General features: G+C 37.2%; 3 protein-coding genes across 7 annotated transcripts; 2 read left to right on the top strand and 1 right to left on the bottom strand.

The window, feature by feature from the left end:
* The first annotated feature begins 1,202 nt into the window (after positions 1-1,202).
* Positions 1,203-6,429, top strand: LOC116717378 (uncharacterized). Of its 2 annotated transcripts, XM_032558721.1 has the most exons (8): positions 1,203-1,473; positions 1,549-1,638; positions 2,895-2,953; positions 3,112-3,169; positions 3,242-3,298; positions 3,379-3,597; positions 4,100-4,222; positions 4,725-6,429. In XM_032558721.1, exons 1-8 carry the CDS (start codon positions 1,462-1,464, stop codon positions 4,800-4,802), a joined length of 696 nt encoding a protein of 231 aa, XP_032414612.1. In that variant the 5' UTR covers positions 1,203-1,461; the 3' UTR covers positions 4,803-6,429. The 2 variants fall into 2 exon arrangements, with proteins under 2 accessions (XP_032414612.1, XP_032414611.1); XM_032558720.1 differs by having other exon boundaries at positions 1,221-1,638.
* A 361-nt stretch (positions 6,430-6,790) lies between these two features.
* Positions 6,791-11,474, top strand: LOC116717380 (high affinity immunoglobulin epsilon receptor subunit beta-like). 2 transcript variants are annotated; one of them, XM_032558724.1, is made up of 6 exons: positions 6,791-7,293; positions 7,363-7,473; positions 8,345-8,401; positions 9,326-9,496; positions 9,623-9,742; positions 10,401-11,474. In XM_032558724.1, the coding sequence occupies exons 1-6, from the start codon at positions 7,201-7,203 to the stop codon at positions 10,461-10,463; spliced, it is 615 nt and encodes a 204-aa protein (XP_032414615.1). In that variant the 5' UTR covers positions 6,791-7,200; the 3' UTR covers positions 10,464-11,474. The 2 variants fall into 2 exon arrangements, with proteins under 2 accessions (XP_032414615.1, XP_032414616.1); XM_032558725.1 differs by having other exon boundaries at positions 6,792-7,293; positions 10,404-11,474.
* A 250-nt stretch (positions 11,475-11,724) lies between these two features.
* LOC116717377 (B-lymphocyte antigen CD20-like) lies at positions 11,725-17,730 on the bottom strand. 3 transcript variants are annotated; one of them, XM_032558719.1, is made up of 7 exons: positions 17,616-17,730; positions 15,596-15,784; positions 15,385-15,501; positions 14,245-14,301; positions 13,045-13,257; positions 12,044-12,166; positions 11,725-11,824 (listed from the first exon to the last, which is right to left on the bottom strand). In XM_032558719.1, the coding sequence occupies exons 2-7, from the start codon at positions 15,770-15,772 to the stop codon at positions 11,768-11,770; spliced, it is 744 nt and encodes a 247-aa protein (XP_032414610.1). In that variant the 5' UTR covers positions 15,773-15,784; positions 17,616-17,730; the 3' UTR covers positions 11,725-11,767. The 3 variants fall into 3 exon arrangements, with proteins under 3 accessions (XP_032414610.1, XP_032414609.1, XP_032414608.1); XM_032558718.1 differs by lacking the exon at positions 11,725-11,824 and having other exon boundaries at positions 11,832-12,166; positions 15,596-15,833; XM_032558717.1 differs by lacking the exon at positions 11,725-11,824 and having other exon boundaries at positions 11,832-12,166.
* Between the last annotated feature and the right edge of the window lie 680 nt (positions 17,731-18,410).

Below are 18,410 nucleotides of genomic sequence, written 5' to 3'. Positions count from 1 at the left end.
ACAACTTCTCTCCAATAAGGCAGAGTTTACTAACTAAATTAATTCAGCCTTACAGTTAAATACTCACTAAGCTGCAACTCAACTAAACTACTGGAAAAAAGGTGATGAAAACTAAACTACACTGTAAAAATATAAAAGTCAGAATAGAACCAATAAAATGAAATAATGATGTCTCAGTTCATCAGTTTGGTGTTGGTGAAGCTGAGCTTCTTGTCTGGCTCTGGACGCCAACCTGAGAAAATATCACTTTTGGGGAACCTATAATCCAAAAATTCCTTCTGTAGAATTATGAATAAGAAAAGCTGAAGGTTTGTCCCTTTGACAGGAAACACAAAACCATAAACTATGTGGTTCAGTTCTTCATGGCTTCATATTAAAGATCTGGGGAGAATCAAAGGCAGTAGAAGGATTTCCTAATAAGTATGAACACCAGCTCTCTTTTATAACCCCCTAGACCAGGAGTGTCAAACTCCAGTCCTCCAGTCGCTGTCCTGCAGTTTTTAGATGAGCCACAGGTACAAAACACTGGAATGAAACGGCTTCATTATCTCCTCTTGGTGTAGATCAGTCCTCCAGAGCCTTAATGACCTAATTATTCTATTCAGGTGGTGCAGCAGAGACACATCTAAAAGTTGCAGACCTCAAACTCCAGACCCCTGAGGTCCCCTGAGGTCTGGAGTTTGAGGTCTGCCTAGACCATTAAAACCTGGAGGTACAATTTTTTGATTTCCCAACACGAGGCTGTAATTTTAGCCACATTTCCTCTACAAACAGTTTCTATAGTTGCAGACTGTACCTTGAGCTATTTTTAGGCCCTGTTACGGATTCTCTGCCTTGCATTTTTGACCACTCTGAATGTAAGACTCTAGCTTAGAGGTTCAGTATCCTACAAGTGCAACCATAAGCTTCGACATGTAATGAGATTTAATGTGCTTTCTGGCTCTAAAAATGCAAAAACACAAAGACACAAAGCTTTATTTCCTCACCAGCAGAAACCCAAACACTATGGGTGTTATAGCCAGGGACTTTTAAGGTCACAACACGCATTTCCTAATTTCTGTTTAAACAATTTGATCACTTATTGTAAAAACAAATGCACCAGAAAATTAATGACTGACTTGGGGAATTTTTGAAAAACTTCCCCCAACTTAAGTTTTGTATTCATTAACTACGACTTTGGTACAAACACCGGACAAGGAAGCAGATTACTTTAAGCAAGTGAAGTTTGATGCTGACTTTCAGAATGAATTAGTCACCAATTTTAAATTTCATAACCATGTTTTTCATACCTGGTTTCTATTAATTATCAAATTTTACCAATTTGATGTACTTTTCCCCTACTAGGTCTCTCATGTGACCAGTGCCACTTTCCCCCCACCCATTGATCCACCCACTGGATCCAGTCTGAATATATTTCCTGTTCTTCCACACCACTCTGCTGTCTATCCAGCCTCTGGAAAGATGTCTGCGACTGTGAGCAAAGCCGATGGAGTCACGATCCTCACGGAGGTTTCTGACCCAAATGATCGCTTGCCTCCTCTGCATCAGGTCCCGAAGGCCCTTTGCCACAGGCTGGAGGGCTGTTTGGTGCCCCCACACCTGAAGCGGGTCCAGAGAGACTCCCTGTTGGTACTTGGGGTGAGCAAGAAACTGTTCTTCCAAATGGCTTGGTTCACTTCTGAATTTATCGTTTTTATTTTTACCAAAATTGTGTGTTTTGGAACTGATGAAGACTTAGGATGGTGGTCTCTAGGTGTTTTTGTTTGGGGTGGTGCAGGATGCAGCTATCTTGTCCTTGAAAACCCAAAGCAACAGCTGCGTCCGTGTTCCCTGCACAGTCAGACTCAACCTGTGTGGATTGGATTTTGTTGTCAGGTCTGCCACTCGTCACCAATCCTGTCTGGGTTGGATTGGATCTGCAGGTGCAGTTATGGGGGGACAGTACCTGACTTGGATGTCTCTTGGGTTCATCTTTGTTTCTTGCAGATGATTTTGTTTTGTTGGTGTCCCCAGATCATGACCTTCAGAGTGCATTTGGGTGGTTAGCAGCGTCAGAGTGACAGTCCAAAAGCTCCCACATCCTCAGGCGTCCTTCACTCCATGCTGGTCCACACTTACTTGCGGCAGATTCAATGTGGACTCAAAGCGGACGGCCATCTGCCAGACACGTCCCCACAAAGGTCAATCTGCTGAGAGTCTGCATCATCTGGATAAAATGGAGCCAAATTTTCAAGAATTTCTTTTGGAAGAGATTAAAAAATATAGAGACTTGCAGGATACATATGTGGGAAGAAATAGCGCTACAGTGCAAGAAATTGAATGAGCAGACGCACAATCCACACCATACAATTCGTCCAAGTATGTGAGAGTCTTAAGTCCGTCCGAGTGCTGGGTCATGGTTCGCAACTGGAAAATGATGGACTGTTCTTTCCAGGGAGCCGTTCGGTCTGGACCTCAGGTGGAAGAGTTTACGTGTGTTGGCATCTTCTGCATGAGTAAAGGTGGGAAAGAGTAGAGTGTGGTTTGACAGATTTGTCCTCATCTGTGGTTTGCTTTGGTCTGCTGTGGAGAGGAGAGGTGAGCCAAGAAGCAAAGTTATTTATTTAGCAGTCTGTCAGTTTTACAACTCACCTACTGTCATGAGATATAGATCATCCTATGGAAGAGTGGCGTAAATACCAGAGGTCTGCAGCGTTTGTTCTGGTATCAGATCTCTGATTCTCCTTGCAGAGGTTTTCCAGGCACATCCCTATAGAAAGGGACCCAGATTACGTTGGGGGGGCTACATGTCCCATTCTGCCAATGAGTGACTCCCAGGATTAGCTCGAGATGATGTGATCCAGATCTTAATCTTTAATATTGTCTATAATCTTCCTGTGTTTTCTCTTTCACAGACTTTGCACATCATGATTGGGCTCCTCAGTTTTAGCCTGGGAATCATCCTCCATTTCAGGTGGGCAGAGCATCCAAAAGTTGTACAGCAGTAATATTATTACTACTTCAACTTGTCTTTACTCAAGTAAAAGTAAAATGTACAGCAAAGCTACTCCTGGAAGTACATTTTTCAACAAAGTGAAGTAAAAGTAACTAATTACTGCCCATCTCTGACAGTGAATCCTGCTTTGTGCTAATAGACGTCACCTGGTTTCCTTATTGGTCGGGAACTCTGGTGAGAAATTAAAGACCGTCACCATAGCAACAAATGGGAACAGCCATAATTTATCTTTTGTTTCTTTCGCAGTTTGCCATATTTGGCATCATTTGCATTCTGTGTGAGAAGAAGCCATGTCTGTGTCTGGTGAGTGGGTGATTTTCAAAACCCTCAGAGAAAAAGTTTGATTATTCTTATTGTTGTTCTGATCGATTCTTTCATTTCAGATTCTTCCCAATATGTTTCTGAACTTTGTTGGGATCTTTGGAGCCGTTGGAGCCATTTTCTTCTACAGCATCAATATGTTTGGTCCTCACAGTGTCTGTGGAAGACTTTATGATTCATTTGGCCATTATGATTCATTTGGCCATTATGATTCATTTGGTTATAATAGTTCATTTGGCCATTATGATTCATTTGGCCATTATGATGAATGCTCAATCACGGTAAGAATTAGAAATACACTGTAAAACACTTGAAAGTTTTTTAACTTGAAAATGAACGTCCAACTGCTGCCTTGAAAATTCAATTTAAGTCAGTAAAAACGTTTGTTGGTTTTTACTCAGAAATTAAAGTTCATGAAGTTGATTAAACAGGAGACAAATTGTGTAAACATTTGAATTCATTAATCTTAAATCAGTTTAATCTTAAACTGTGAGTTTTTACTTAAAGATGCAATTTAGACCAAATTATTTCACAATATGCGAGAAAAAAAAGCCCTCATCTAGTAAAAGAGCACACACTTCTGTATTACTTTCACTCACATTATCAAGTTAAAATAAATACTTATTTTACTTTAGAATAATTTAAATTCTAAAACAATTAATTCTGCAATACAATGAGGAAAATAACAGAGTATTGATGATGTGTGATGTTTAAAGTTACTGACCATCCTGACAAATAAAATAAAAAAGGATAAAAGCTCAAAGTTGTTAAATGTGTCCACAGATTCTTTCCGTAGGCGTCAACAGCGTGTTGATCGGCCTGTCGGCCCTGGAGCTCTGCGTCGCCATCAGCGCTCTCGTTTCGGCAATAAAAGCCCTGACAAGCTTCACAAGAAACGAAAACCTGGTAAATTATCAAATATATCTGGTTATATTTTTTAATCACCCATACATCCTGATATAAGTTGTTTTATTTCTTTATGTCTTTGAACGTTTTATGTATAATTCAGGTTTTAAAACTTTCTTTTTAGGGTAGAAATCAAAAATTTTCCCCAGATTATATCCAAACAAAGTAAAGTTTTTAAAGACCACAATACCTTCTAAATATGTACACAACCTTTTAATCCTGGACATTTTCTTATTTACATTAAGCAATATCTACATAATTTACTCTCACATCAAGTATTTATTGTATTTAATTTTTATTTAAAACTTTTCTCATATTTGTAAAACAGCTGAGTTAAAAACCTCCTGTTTAAAATTAATTTCTTTTGTACCATAATAAATGAAACTAACCAACATTTTGAACAATTAAAAAGTTAATGTTTCAATTGTTGATTTTGAACCTCCTTGTTGCTCAAATGTGTCCTACAAATGAACTTGATTGATTGATTACTTTTTCCCTGTAGAGCTCCAGTGAACCAGAACAGACGACCAATCCAGGAATCACAGAAGATCCCTATGACATTTACATCATTTCTAAGTGATCGGAGGGGAAATGCATGATGTTCTGCACCAATTGGTTCCCATTGTTGTTATCTCAGCTATAAATACTAATAATGTGTGAAATCAGAGAGAATCCAACTCTGTTTCCTCTTGAATTGTCATCAGCTGATGGAAAATGCTGAGAAAAGTGAGGCTCTGATCAGAAAGTCGGGCGATAAACTGCTGACATTAAATCTCTGGGTTGTTTTTCATGAAGTTGATCTTCCTCTTTCACATCAGGAGTTCAGTTTCCGGCCAACCGAGCCAGAGGAAGTTCTGGTCAGGAGTTTTCATCTGTTTTCTTTTCAAAATGAAAACATGAGCTAAACTAAGACGAATCTGATCTTTTGAAACGTTATTTAACGTGCAAAGCAGAAATGTACAAGAATTTTTTATTTCAATTTTGTGATACAAACTGAGTTCATGTTTGTTGTGAATTTCAGAAAAAAAAGACCCTGAATTTTGGTTTGTAATATTTTTAATTGCATGCAACTTATTTAATAATTTCTTGTTGTGAGTTTTAGCTGCTTTATGTCAGAAACTATGATTTTGGAGTCACTTTTTAAATATGCATGTGACCAGTTTATAGTAAGCTAACAGTAATGTGGGAGGAATCCAGAGAGCCCAGAAAGAATCCACAGATGGACTGAGAAACACGCAAAACATCTTCATACAATATCTCACACATGTCAAAGGCCCGGGGGCCACATCTGGCCCCACGTAGCTTTTCATGTGGCGTCTAGGCTCCAAATTACATCAATAAGTCCCTCCAGTTTTTCACAAATCTGCAAAATTCACACAAAATCTATAAATCTCCACATTTTTTTCTGATTTTACTGCAAATTTCTCAACTTGGTCAAAAACATTGAGTTTAAGTGACTCAGTTTGACTTGATGTGAAGCTATCGTCCACGATCGACACGGCGAGTAATAAACAGTCACATTTAACATCATATATTAGTGCAAATATCGTACAAATTTCTTACATTTCCAAATTGGCACAACAAAATCTATCATTTTGATTGCAAAAAAACAATCACAGAATCTTGGAGGAACAGATGTTTATTGATATTTTATCAGTTTAATTGGTTTTATCGATATATTCTGGCACAACCGTCCCTTTAAGAACATTTAGGTTTTTGATGTGGCTAAAAAAAAAGATGAGTTTGACGTCCCTGCAATATCTATTATGCTTTTGAATAAGTTTTAGCACCAATTATTCCTGTGAGCTCAGCTGCTGTTAAATTTACCATTTTAAATGTCTTGTTTTATTTGTTTAATCTTAGGGTTATATTTGACATATAAGATCGTAAAATACATATCAGAGCTACTTTAACATCTCAGCTGGATAAAAATTCTCAATCTCTTCCACAGCCTGGTTTTCTAGGTTCACAAAACATCTGTGACTTGGAGAAATAAGCTGTAATTTCAGAGAAACAAAGACAGTAAAAAGCTGTGATATGACTGATTTTGCTAAGAGATTTAATGGTTGTTTGAGATTTAAATCGTCAAAGTCTGGATGTTTTTCTCCATCTCTGTCTTTTGGATGCTTTTCTATTGTAAAATATACATTCCTGCTTTATACACACTTGTTTTAAGTCTATGAAGAAATAAAGGCACCAAACCTTAAGTGTTTTAAATGTTGTTACTTTTTACAAAACAGTTTTATCGCTACAGCGAGCGCATTTAGAGCAACTGTGCTCGGATATCATGAGGAATTTTCCAAACACCAACCCTCCTTTATTACTCAAGTAAAAAGTTTCCTTCCAAAATAAACATTTTGTTAATCCACATTCTCTTTACCCTTTTCTTTTCTATCATCGATCTTTAGCATTTCTGTCCCTAAAATTTCACATTGGGATTGGTTACAGACCAAATATGTATTTTGCAGGCATGAAACTTAAAACATGACATCCAATCAAATATTGCATCCAAGCGATTTTGCAAACCCAGGCATCAGATCGATGCCTGAGTTTGATAAACTGCAGCTTGTATCTTTTTCTTTACATTCTTTTAATTTGATTAAATATTTTTTTATCGTTCCAGCTACGTAACATTTTTTAAAAATCTTTTAACAAAGTCACAAAACTCAGTCAAATTTGAACTTTTGTAGATTTTAAAATGTGTGAAGCGAGAAAAACAAATCTAAATGTTTTTTTGTGTAAAAGAAAACCTAAGTAATCAGTTTAACTTTTCTACCTTGTAGTATCAGAGAATAGTTATGACTGTTTATTCATATGTTTGCATTTGATAGGCCTGTTGATGCATACCAGTGACTCTGTTGACTCTCTTTAGATTAAAACATTCCTTTGCAGAATCGTTTCTACCTCACGCTCCAGGTGTGAGTCCAGATCTCTGCTGATTCTAATCCAGAAGAAGAAGAAGAAGCTGCTGTGGGAACATGTTTCCATCACCGTGTCGGATCCTGAAGGCGCTCTGCTGCTGCTGCCTGAAGAAACTGGGAGTTCAGACCTGCTGGGCTGCAGCTACCGGGGTGAGAGGAACCGGGGGAAAGAAATACATCACCTTAAAACAGGGATCATGGTTTTTATTTCTTTCGCAGACTGTTCAGATCATGGTGGGTGTGCTTAATATCGGCCTCGGACCGGGAAGAACAAGCACTCGTCTGGGGGATTTTACCAGCCTGGGAGCTGCTTACTGGTTGGGTGCTGTGGTAAAAACTATTTATAGTTTCCTTTCTTTCTTTCTTTCTTTTAAGGGGATGTACGTAGCACATTTTTTATTTTTAACCAGTTGAGTTTAACTCTCTACCAAAACATTGTTAAATAAGTCTTTATATTCCCAAAAACAAGCATTAATTTTCTGAAAGGATCTCTTTTTGTAGTTATGCTTATTTTGGATCCGTTATTTATTTTCTGCCATGTTTAAGCAATCAGCTTATGATGGCAAAGTAGACAGGAGAAAAGAGGAGAAAATTACTGCCAGAAATTCCTGAGTAAATTTATGCCACAAAACGCATAGATTTTGAGATTAATCTCAGAAATGTCCTTTAAAAACAAGGAAATTTCTGAGCTTAAAAAGTGAAAAATGAGCTAGAAAAAAAACTTTGAAATTTTAAGAATAAACTCAGAATTTTCTAGAAAAACTTTATGAGCTCCAAAAGTTTAAAAAAATGCTAGAGAAAAATAAGAAATGTTGAGATTAATCTCAGAAAATGTGTAGAGAAATCATTCAGTTATGCAGTTTAACGGTTGAACATGTTTGGCTTTGGAAACTGGAAAAAGTCAAAAATCTTCTACATGAAAATGTTCAACTTTTCAAACTCAGAAATTTTCTCTTTTTTTCTTTTTTTTAGGAAAGTCTGAGATTAATCTTAAAATTTTTACATATTTTTGCACATTTTTGACTTTTCAAACTCAGAAATGTTTCAGAAAATTGTTCAGATTAATCTCAAAATGTTTAAGTTTTTTGGCATAAATTTGCTCCTTTTTGATGCCGTCGTTCAAGTTTATCAGGATTTTCTGGGTTTCATGTTGTGTTTGTAATTTCTTGTTACTGAGGTTTTGAATTTTGTTTCTTGTCAGTTTATCGTAACAGGAATCATGACCGTTTTAGCGGGTCGGTTCCCTTCCTCCTGCTTGGTGAGTGAAACCGACATTAGTTAAGAAACCCGATAATATCACATTCACAGAGTCTCTAAGAAAGTTTAAGACTCCTTGAATGTTTTGCCTTTTCATTTCCTTTCATTTCAGAATATTTTCCTACGTCATATGTTTCTGTCACATTAAAACCCAAATGAAATACTTTCAAGTTTGTGTTTGTAATGTGACAAAAGACAAAACAGTTGAGGATGAAGTTACTACTTTCTCCATAAATTGTGTAATTTACAGTCAGGTACTGGCAGCTGTGGTTGCCAGAATTTCACTGTAATAAATGCAGTCATAGTTAATGGGACGTTACAGTCTGATATTTTACTAACCATCATTTTAATAGTACAGAACTGTTAATTGTTTAAGGGAATTTACTATAAAAAACTTAAATAAACTAGACATTTAGAGCAAGTTTCTGTAGAAATAAGTTATATTTTAAGCCTGATTACAGTAAACTCCTATAAACAGATATACAGTAAACACATTTAGTGAAAAACACAGTAGACCTGTATTATATAGTACTTCATTTTGTTGCAAAAATCAACTTTACTGTAAATTTAGAGTTAATTTGCCATAAAATGTTTTTCAATAGAATACTGTAACGTATGTATAAACTGCCATGTGTATCTGTTGTTTTTATGGTATTTTCCCATAAACAGTTTATTGTTCTGAACCCTTGAAGTGACGGTTGACAAAATATTATACCGTAATGTCTTGTAGGCTTCGACCAGGGGCGGGGCTACAGGAGGGGCTGGGGGGCCATCTTCCTCCATTATATTATTATTATTATTTTATTTTTTATTATTATTATTATTATTATTATTATTATTATTATTATTATTATTATTATTGTCACAGTTCTACGGCCTTATTGCAGTTTGTTGAATGAATTTGGGTTGAAATCTTTTTTCCCAGGTGGGCTTCTCTGTGTTGCTGAACATTGTTGGTGCGATCTTCTCCATCACTGGCATCGTGTTGTACTCCATCGACCTGATCAACTCCTCTCTGCTCTGGGTTTGCGACCGCTCCGGTTCTGATCCAGACCGCTACGACGACCGCTGCAGAAACGTGGCCGCTTTCGATCAGGTGAGCAGGTCCAGGCGTAAAAGGAGGAGTTTGTGATCTCCGCACGGCACTGTGAGCGCAGCGGTTCAGCTGTATGTCCTTAAGAAAAGAATCAGGTTTTTTTGTCTCTTCTCGTTTCTCCACCAGAACTTACTGACGTCTCTGGACAGAGCCTTGATTCTCCTGGCTGTTCTGCTGTTGGTTGTCAGTATTTCTTTTGCTGCTCTTGGCATCGGGTTCCTGACTGGTGAGGTGAAGGAGGAAGAGGTAAAAAGTTGGGGATCTATTATGCAAAACTCACATTTTGCACGTTTTTATGGTTCCGTTTGAGTCTCAACTGCTTCTAAAAACAGCCTGAGCACTTAAAAAAAAACACTGCCATCTTTTGGCAATACGTTCAAGTGTTTGCAGTTTCAAAAACCTCCGGAATGTAACTTCACAAATCAGCAGGTGCTGCACTGTTACCTAGCAACCTGGAAGCCCACACCGTCACCTAGCAACCCCAGCCGACCTCCAGCGGTTTGGTCAGCTGGCTTTACCGCTGTATTTGCTGTCCAATGGCTGCTGGAAAAGACAAATGTTTAGATGCTGACTCACCATCCAGAAACCACTTGTTATATTCTTGCTGGTTGTGCAAGAGGCTCCACTTCTGCTTTTCAAAGATGTAAAAACCATGTGAACCGTTTGAGTCTAGAATAATTTTGTCTGAAATATTTTCTACTTGTGATTAATTGTTCTCTTTGTAGAGTGACAGACTTGTTGATCGAAGCATTTTTAGCTGCCAAGTACCAAATGATTTGTTCTTCTGGACCATTTTTAAAAGATGGACTTCAAAGAAGTTGCATTTATTAATCAGTTCTGTTGTAAGATGTAAATCCCTAACTTTACCAGTATTATTATTTATTGTGGAATATTTCTGTGTCAGCAGGTTGACAACGTTTCTAAAGAAGACTTGAAGGAAATCCTTCTCATCAGTCCTGGTGCTTGAAACCATCGATACATCGGCAGGCAGCGCTGCAAAGCAATCCAAACCTCAGTGCCACAAATAGTAAACCAGTACAGTAGACAATAACTCTTTACTTTCAATTATTGATTGACAGTAAATTATGAAATGTAACTCATTAATTAGGTTACTGATTTATTTATTGTATTTTTGACAAAAACTGACAGAAAAGGAGAAATGTTGGAAGAAAAGTGGATCGATCTGGTTGGTGAACGTCCGGCCATGTTTTTACATTCACAGTTTAACTTTAACAATGAATTAAAAATTAAACTGCTGCACTTTTAGCTTCAGCTGTTTTGCGATAATATCACAGTTTTTATCTTTTTCTGGATCAGGGTTCTGAAATGAGAAGCTCTGGTGTCCAAAGTAACTCTTTGGTTCATTTAATACATTAAACAATGACATATTGCTCCATTTTCTTTCATTCTTTTGTTCTGTACTGAAGAAACACTGACCCAGCTAGTCCATTGGGCCAGCACTGATTTCATCTGATCAACAAACCTCCTCAGGTGTCCTGACAACAGTTTTCACATTTTTTCATCCCTCTGGATTCATCCTCCTGGAGTTCAGTTTGCTTTCACATGCGCAATATTTGTATAAAGCGGGTGAATATTAGAAAGATTACAAATTTAACATTTTCTGAAAATCTTGTATGACTATCAGATTCCTGACAAACAAAGAAACAGTCAAAGCTGTTTTAATGTCTCTTTTTATCATTTATTCATTTTCAAACATGGTTTATGTTCAATAAAAACTATTTTTCAGAATTAGATTCATCTCGAGACGTTTGTGCATTAAACCCACACAAATATGTAAATCTAAAAATGAAATAAGACTTTATAGAAAATAAAAATGATTGAAAATGAACATTTATGCAGATTGAGGTACATGAATCTTTATTTTACAATACATGCAGAGTTTTTAATTAGTTTTACTCAAAAATAGGATAGCATATAGACAGAATGATCATTACAAAACCTCCATCCCAGCAGATTTATTTCACTTCAGCTAATAATTAACTCTGATTAATGACGGGCAGATAATCAGTCCCATGAAATCTGCACTTCCTGGTCGGTGTGCTCTAAAGAGGAATGCTACTTAACAAATAGGCAGAGAAATAAAGAAATGTAATGAGGTTCTGTCAACAAGAAGGATCAAAATGTATCATATGACACTGTTTTTTATGTTATACAAATGCAACAGTGAAGTTATAAAGAAAAGAAAAACATCAGCTTTTACTTTTAACATTTAAAGTTTTCTCAGTTTTTTGTTTAAAGGAACAGAGGTCCTTAGGCTGCAGAATGACAGGTGACCTCTTCCAGCAGTGGTTTGGTGTTTTCAACATTCTGATGAAACAACAGCAGAGAAAAAGTGTCAGAATACAAAGAAATCTAACAGACAACGAGAAAATCCTGATCAGATTCGCTTCTGTTGTCTTCCAGTTCAGCTTTTAGCTTTACATCTCAAACATAGAAGTAGCTGCTGGTTTCAGCAGAAACCAGTCTGCCTGTTTTCTTCTTGTTTACTTGTAAAGTAACTAACTGGTTTAGTTTGTGTGGACTGACCGTGTTTTCCTCCTGCGCAGAGTTCCTCAGAGTCTTGATGCTGAGGACGACGGCGCTGATGGCGACGCAGAGCTCCATGATGGACAGGAGGATCAGCACAACATTCATTCCTATCAGGAGCACCTGACCGGACCACAAAACGTTCTCACAATGAGTTGTTGAGTGGACTGCTGCTTTATGAAGATTTGTTTCCAAATATCACCTAAATATGTCCAGTAGTTTTAGTAACTGGTTACCAACAGGTTATCCTGACAGCCTGTTAGGGTTAGCCTGAATGATATTAGCTGCGTTTCCATTACAAATGTCGATATTTTGCCAATGTCAAAACAAACACAATTTTGCAATTGCAGTATTTCCATTAAATAAGAAACAAAATTAAAATCACGTGAATAAATTTGTTCACACGATAAATTATTAAAAACATGCCATCGTCCTCCAACTACTTCCTGTCTTCGTCTTCTTTGTGGTTGGCGCCGGTAGTGACATCCGGCTGTTGATCATGTGACTCGTGTGACGCAAAAAAGTGTTTCCAATTCTCATTTTTCATTGAAAAACGAGAATTTCCGCGTTTCCAATGAGCAAATTTATTTTAGAAATATTAAGTTTGGCAATGGAAATACAAAATAAACTTACTAAATGTAAACAAGTCAATTTAGAAAAACAAATTTTTTCAATAAAAAAGTTTTTGTGCTACGATGGCTTTTTCAGCCTCATCAAAATTGGTTTGTCTTGCAAAACCGCAATGGAAACGTTTTTTTGTTTGTTTGTTTTTTTTGCGTCTCCCGGGACGTTGCCGCTGGCGCCAACATCCAGGTTCTTGCTTTCGCGTGAACAAACTTATTCATGTGTGATTGTAATTTAATTTCTCATTTAATATAAGTACCACAATTGTGTAATTGTGTTTTATCAACAGTAGCAGAAAATTAACAAAGATTTGCACACGTTTGTAATTGAAATGCAGCCATATTTAACCTTCCTGGTGACGTTTTCATCTCGCTCACCCGAGACACCAAATTGCCTTCAAGACAAAGCTGCCTGAACAATTCGCTTTCACTCTGTGAAGGTGGAGTACGGGTGTTGTCGTAGTTGCAGTACCTGGAGGTGGAGCAATTCCACCACCAGATATTAAGGTGTGATATGTAGATGCTGTAGAGCACAATGGCTGCTATGGCGAAACCAACTCCGGTCAGGTTCAGGATCACATTCAGGATGACCTACATCACAAGATTAAGACTCAAACTAAAGTTTTCATTTAAAACATTAATAAGTTTCACAAGTTTGAAGAAAATATACCAGTATAAAACAGTTATGACTTCTTAGAAAAAAACCTAACCACTGTTTTTTTTTTTCACAAACAAGTGGCAACACAAACGTCCACCAAAAATAAAACGAATGACAATAAAATAGCAGGTTATAAAATAACAAGAAGAACAATAATTTTACAAATCACAGCTTTGAGGAAATAAAAAGTATGAAAACTGTAGACAACCAAGTAAGTAGATTAAAAGTAAACTTTATTGTAGGAATTTATGTGTGAACCGTTCACAAGCTTTTTGGAAAATAAGTCAGAAAATTAATTTTAAATTGTAATAATGAAATAAAAAAACTCAATGTAAAATTGACTATTTTTGCTATTATTATTTTTGCACATTTTTATTTCTCAGTTTTTCTCATTTTTTCCCCCATTTTCTCATGAAAACAAAAATCCAACCCAGCTGCTGCTGCCAGGAAGCTCACTGGCCTCTGCCACTATGATGGGATCATAAAACAGAAAAACTACAACTAGAAAATTTCTTATTTTGACCCACAAATAAAAAAATATTTCAAAAGGTGCTTTTCCTCCAAAGGAAACGGGGCGGTTCTCTAGCACCACCTAGTGTCGATGTGTGCACGTCCCTGACTACAACTAAAACATTTTGGAATCTTGACCCACATGGTCTGAAAAACATTGATTATCACTATTATGACCCTTTTTGTGGTTCAGTTGTGTTTTGTTACCTCTATAAAACATTTTGAATATTAAGATAACTAAACAGAGGAATATTATTAATGTTACTGCAATATTTGCAACAATTTTTATCATGAATGCTGATTTCATGCTATCAATAACAACTTCTTCAGATTAAACAAGTTTACTGTGAGTTTACAGTGTAAATTTCCTGAATGTTTGCTGTCAGTTTTATAAAGTTTGAACGACTCACCAGGCACAGGCTTGGGAACTTCTCAGATAAAACACACATCAATCCAAAAGTGATGAACTACGAAAAGGAGGAACCAAAAACAATAAAGGTCAGTTTTATCAACAAAGAGCAATACCTTGATTTATTTTTGCCTCAGAAAATTAGAACACTGCATAAGATGAAAAGAGGATTTTTTTAGACAAAAATGCCAGGTTTCTAAAACATATGTATATTTCCATGCGCCCAGTAGTTTGGTTGGGGCTCCATGAATTACTGCATCAGTGTAATGTAGGATGGAAGACCTTCCCATTTTGCTTCATAATATTCTCCTTTTTAGATAAACCTTTAATTTAGGAACCAAATCCTGAATTTCAAAGGGAGTAACGCTGATATCTGCATCATGACATTCAAGAACTGCATCTCAAATTCATGTTTTCCAAATGTTGCAGCCCTTATAAATAATAGCAGCATTTCCACACAGCATTTTCGCAAACTGAAATTTCAAAAATATTAAGTCTTTAAAAAACATGCCTTGCTGTCATCCTCTGACCACTTCCTGTCGTCTTTTTCTTTGTGGTTTGCGCCAGTGAAAACATCTGGTTGTTGATCATGTAACTTGTGTGACGTAAAAAAAAATTTATATATTTTTTTTAAAAACTACTTTATCCTAGTGCCAAAACTTATCAGAAAACTAGCTGGCGATTTGGTGTTTCCATTCAGTGAATTTATTTTCAAAATGTCAAATTGTGCTATTCAGTTGAAACACAACTTCTAGCTGACCATAAAACTGTGAGCAACATCTGAATCCTGCCACTGGCCCAGACCATGAAGAAGACCACAGGAAGCAGGAGAAGGATCATGGCATGTTTTTTAATAAGTTATTGCATGAAAAATCTTATTCACATTTGATTTTTATTGCATTTCTCATTTAATGGACACACTGCAATTGCAGAAATGTGTTTATTGTGCTTATTTGACAAAATTTTGATCACAAACAGAGTTTCTAACAGCTAGCGCTGAATCACACCCTGTTGTAAACTCTGTGCATCCACTTTATGATGTGCAGACAAATCAGCAATAAAGTTAAAGAAGTTGACTTTACCAGTGACGTCAAAAAAACATCTGTGACTTTGCTCTTCTGCTTTAACACTTTATGCTCACCAGAGCTCCCAACCAGAAGGGAAAACCAGAATAATTCAGCACCCAGTAAGTGTCTGGACTAAAGAGGAGGGTTCCGCCTAAGCCCAGATTGAGCAGCCCAATCATTATCTGGATGGCCTGTGAAGGACAAAGCACAGAGGGGACGGGTGTTGTGTGAGTCCGCTTCCATTAACGCAAAGCAACAGCTCAACCAGAACCTGAAGAAACTCACGCCGAGGACTGAGAAGGACATTCCCTGGCTCTTCCTCATGTGGGGAGACAGAGAGCAGCACAGCGGACTGTAGCAAAGGCTCTTCAGGATCTGACACACTGGAGGCCAGCGGCTCTGTGGGTCGGACTGCACCGTAAAAACCGTGACCCCGTCATTTCTCGTCATCGTCACCGACATCTTCCCTGATGGCTGAAGAAGCAAACCAGAGATACAGCAAGACGACTGAGGAGTCTCCAAGCTATAATTTGAGAAACAAAATGAAATGGTTCTAAGAACTGTTCATACTTAAAGGGCCAGTGTTATGTATTTCCCAGGCACATTTTATAGCACAATCAAGTAATGACGTAACCTTCACTTGTGATGAAAATGCTATATGTATTAAAATATGACTAAAATGGAACTTGACTTTATAATTTAACTCCTTGAAATTGGGCCTTTGTCTCTTTAAAACCTCCTGCTCTCTCTGAAACTCCGCCCTCAGGAAGTCAACACAACATGGCTCCTCTATTAACCCTTTAACAGCGTTGCACTGAGAAGCAGCTTCTATAACGAGTTCCACCAGCTGTTTGCTAATTGCTGCTGACTAGTCTGAAGGAGCTGAGTGAGTACAGGTATTTTAAAGAAGATGCTGTCTGAAACTTGCACGTGTTTCAGTTTAAAGTTTAATGTTATCCCATGCCTTTGTCTCTGTAACGTTTTCTTGCTAATGTTTGCTGTTTACTGTAAAGTGTTGTTATTGTAAGTAAGAATTTGTTCCTGGTAACTCACCTGGTTAAATAAAAGTTAAATGAAATAAAAAATCTGTGAGGTGGGAAGGCTGGAAGCTTAGAAACGGCAACTCAGAGGAGGAGCTGCGTCCTCGAAGGCGGGGCTAGGTCCGCCCAGGCGTTTAGCATAGCTGAATGGCTGCCATGCAGTTTAAGGGATTTCTCAGACATGCATGAAAGAATTAAGGCAATACTTCAGGTGTGGTTTTGATGAGGGAACAATGATGTAAAGCACAAAAAGTCGATTTTACATGATACTGCCCCTTTAAAGTTCAAAGCTCTTTTGCAGGAAGCAGGAAGGTTAGCATATTAGCATAGGTTAGCATCGGTTGGATGCTAACCTTCCTGCTTCCTGCAAAAGAGTTGAAGCGTCAGTGTGCCCGCTTTGATCTTTCAGGACACTGTAGTGAACTGCTGAATTGTTGCAAAAATGTAGATTAAATAGATTTTCTTTTAATACAGTGATATAGAAATGAACTTACATTTAGTCCACACCATGTCTGCAAATCCACACTCAGATGGACGGTGGGATAATACAGATTAAACCTCAACTATTTGCTTAGCAAATCATAAATCAGAATGTTTTTGCATTAATCAATTGAAAACCCTTTTAGCTGAGATAACTCCTAGAAAAAGTTTTTTCCACAACAAAGATCGCTCAATGGTACAAATTTCACTCCTTGGGTCAAAGGTCTGAAATATCAAGTGGTGAGCAAATAATATTTTATTTGACGGAAAGGAAACAACACTGTAAATAACTGCAGGCTTTAGCTTTCACCCCAGCACTTACTCAGACAGAGATCTGGACTTTGATTGGGCCATTGCAACATCTTGATTTTATGTATTTCAGTCATTCTGCTGTAGATTTGCTTCCTTGTTTGGGATATTGTCCTTTAGATGACCCAGTTTGGATCCAGCGTCTGTAACAGTAGAATATTCCTGCATACAGAGGGGTCTATGGTAGTTTTATAACAACGTGATCCGGTCCAATGTTTGGCCAAACAAGCTCTTCTTAACCTTAGGCTATATCTGGTTTACATGGACCAGAATATTATTTTTTCTGTCCAAAACAGCTGATTTTTCTTGTATTTGTGTATCGGTGAGTCAGGCCTCACACTACTCAAACAAAAAGAGTCACGCATTTTGCTGTCTACATGGTTACGATGTACTTTGATTTATTTTCTTTATAGTTTGACTAAAAAGTAAATTTAGACTAATTTCTTTTGCGGCAGACTTAATCCACAGAGACTCACCACTTAGATCCAGTTCAACATCAGGAATCCAAAACAGAAAATAACAGCCTGGTCATCTTTTACAAAGGAAAGAGTGATGGTTGGGTTGAAGCGACGTGAAGAACAGTTGACTCAGGAGTGTCGGGTCAACATTACCAACCTGTTATCTCCTCCTCCCACTGGGAAGCCATAAGGAAGTGGAGAAATACACTGAGGTAATAAATAAACCTGTTATAAAACATGACATCCAGAGCAATCAGAAAGCAGAAACAAGATGTTTTTAAGGCCAGCATTGTGAAAATACTCTGATTAATGTATTAATTAAATTAAAAAATGTTTTACTCATCAAAAAGTGAAAATAAATTCTCAATAAATCAGTCAAGTTTATTTGTATAGCACATTTCAGTAGCAAGGCAGTTCAGTACTTTACACAATAAGAACACAAAATTACAAAGTTATAAAGAAAATATCATACATTCAGCAGTTGAACAAGTATTACAATTTGATGAGTACCATCACCAAAATCATTCACATCAAATATGCTGGTCAATGTTTAATTTATTATGGTTCAAAAGCAACTCTTAACAGGTGGGGTTATAGTTTTGATTTAAAGAAACTCAGTGTTTCAACTGTTTTTGCAGTTTTTTTAAAAAGTTTGTCATCAAAACTTCTATCCTCCAAGCATCTGCAAAACTCTAATATCTGTTCTTGCCTTTCTGTTCATAAGTGATTCGCTGTGAGGTCCAGAAAACAAACTGAACTCAAAGATTTGCAGGTAATCATGCATCTCTTGTGCACATCATGCTGTTTACAAAG

This window comes from Xiphophorus hellerii, chromosome 3 (genome assembly GCF_003331165.1).
Source record: "Xiphophorus hellerii strain 12219 chromosome 3, Xiphophorus_hellerii-4.1, whole genome shotgun sequence".
Classification (NCBI taxonomy): domain Eukaryota; kingdom Metazoa; phylum Chordata; class Actinopteri; order Cyprinodontiformes; family Poeciliidae; genus Xiphophorus; species Xiphophorus hellerii.
This window is presented reverse-complemented; position numbering and strand designations above follow the sequence as displayed.

What these genes read in the sequence shown, in the direction of transcription:
- LOC116717378 (XM_032558720.1), top strand. Translation starts at nt 1,462, where the DNA reads ATGTCTGCGACTGTGAGCAAAGCCGATGGAGTCACGATCCTCACGGAG. An exon ending in GGAATCATCCTCCATTTCAG is followed by an intron (nt 2,954 to 3,111) that starts GTGGGCAGAGCA and finishes CATCTCTGACAG; the next exon opens with TGAATCCTGCTTTGTGCTAA. An exon ending in CTTATTGGTCGGGAACTCTG is followed by an intron (nt 3,170 to 3,241) that starts GTGAGAAATTAA and finishes TTTCTTTCGCAG; the next exon opens with TTTGCCATATTTGGCATCAT.
- LOC116717380 (XM_032558724.1), top strand. Translation starts at nt 7,201, where the DNA reads ATGTTTCCATCACCGTGTCGGATCCTGAAGGCGCTCTGCTGCTGCTGC. An exon ending in CTTACTGGTTGGGTGCTGTG is followed by an intron (nt 7,474 to 8,344) that starts GTAAAAACTATT and finishes GTTTCTTGTCAG; the next exon opens with TTTATCGTAACAGGAATCAT. An exon ending in GTGAGGTGAAGGAGGAAGAG is followed by an intron (nt 9,743 to 10,400) that starts GTAAAAAGTTGG and finishes TTTCTGTGTCAG; the next exon opens with CAGGTTGACAACGTTTCTAA.
- LOC116717377 (XM_032558718.1), bottom strand. Translation starts at nt 15,772, where the DNA reads ATGTCGGTGACGATGACGAGAAATGACGGGGTCACGGTTTTTACGGTG. An exon ending in TGTCCTTCTCAGTCCTCGGC is followed by an intron (nt 15,502 to 15,595) that starts GTGAGTTTCTTC and finishes TGTCCTTCACAG; the next exon opens with GCCATCCAGATAATGATTGG. An exon ending in CCTTCTGGTTGGGAGCTCTG is followed by an intron (nt 14,302 to 15,384) that starts GTGAGCATAAAG and finishes TCCTTTTCGTAG; the next exon opens with TTCATCACTTTTGGATTGAT.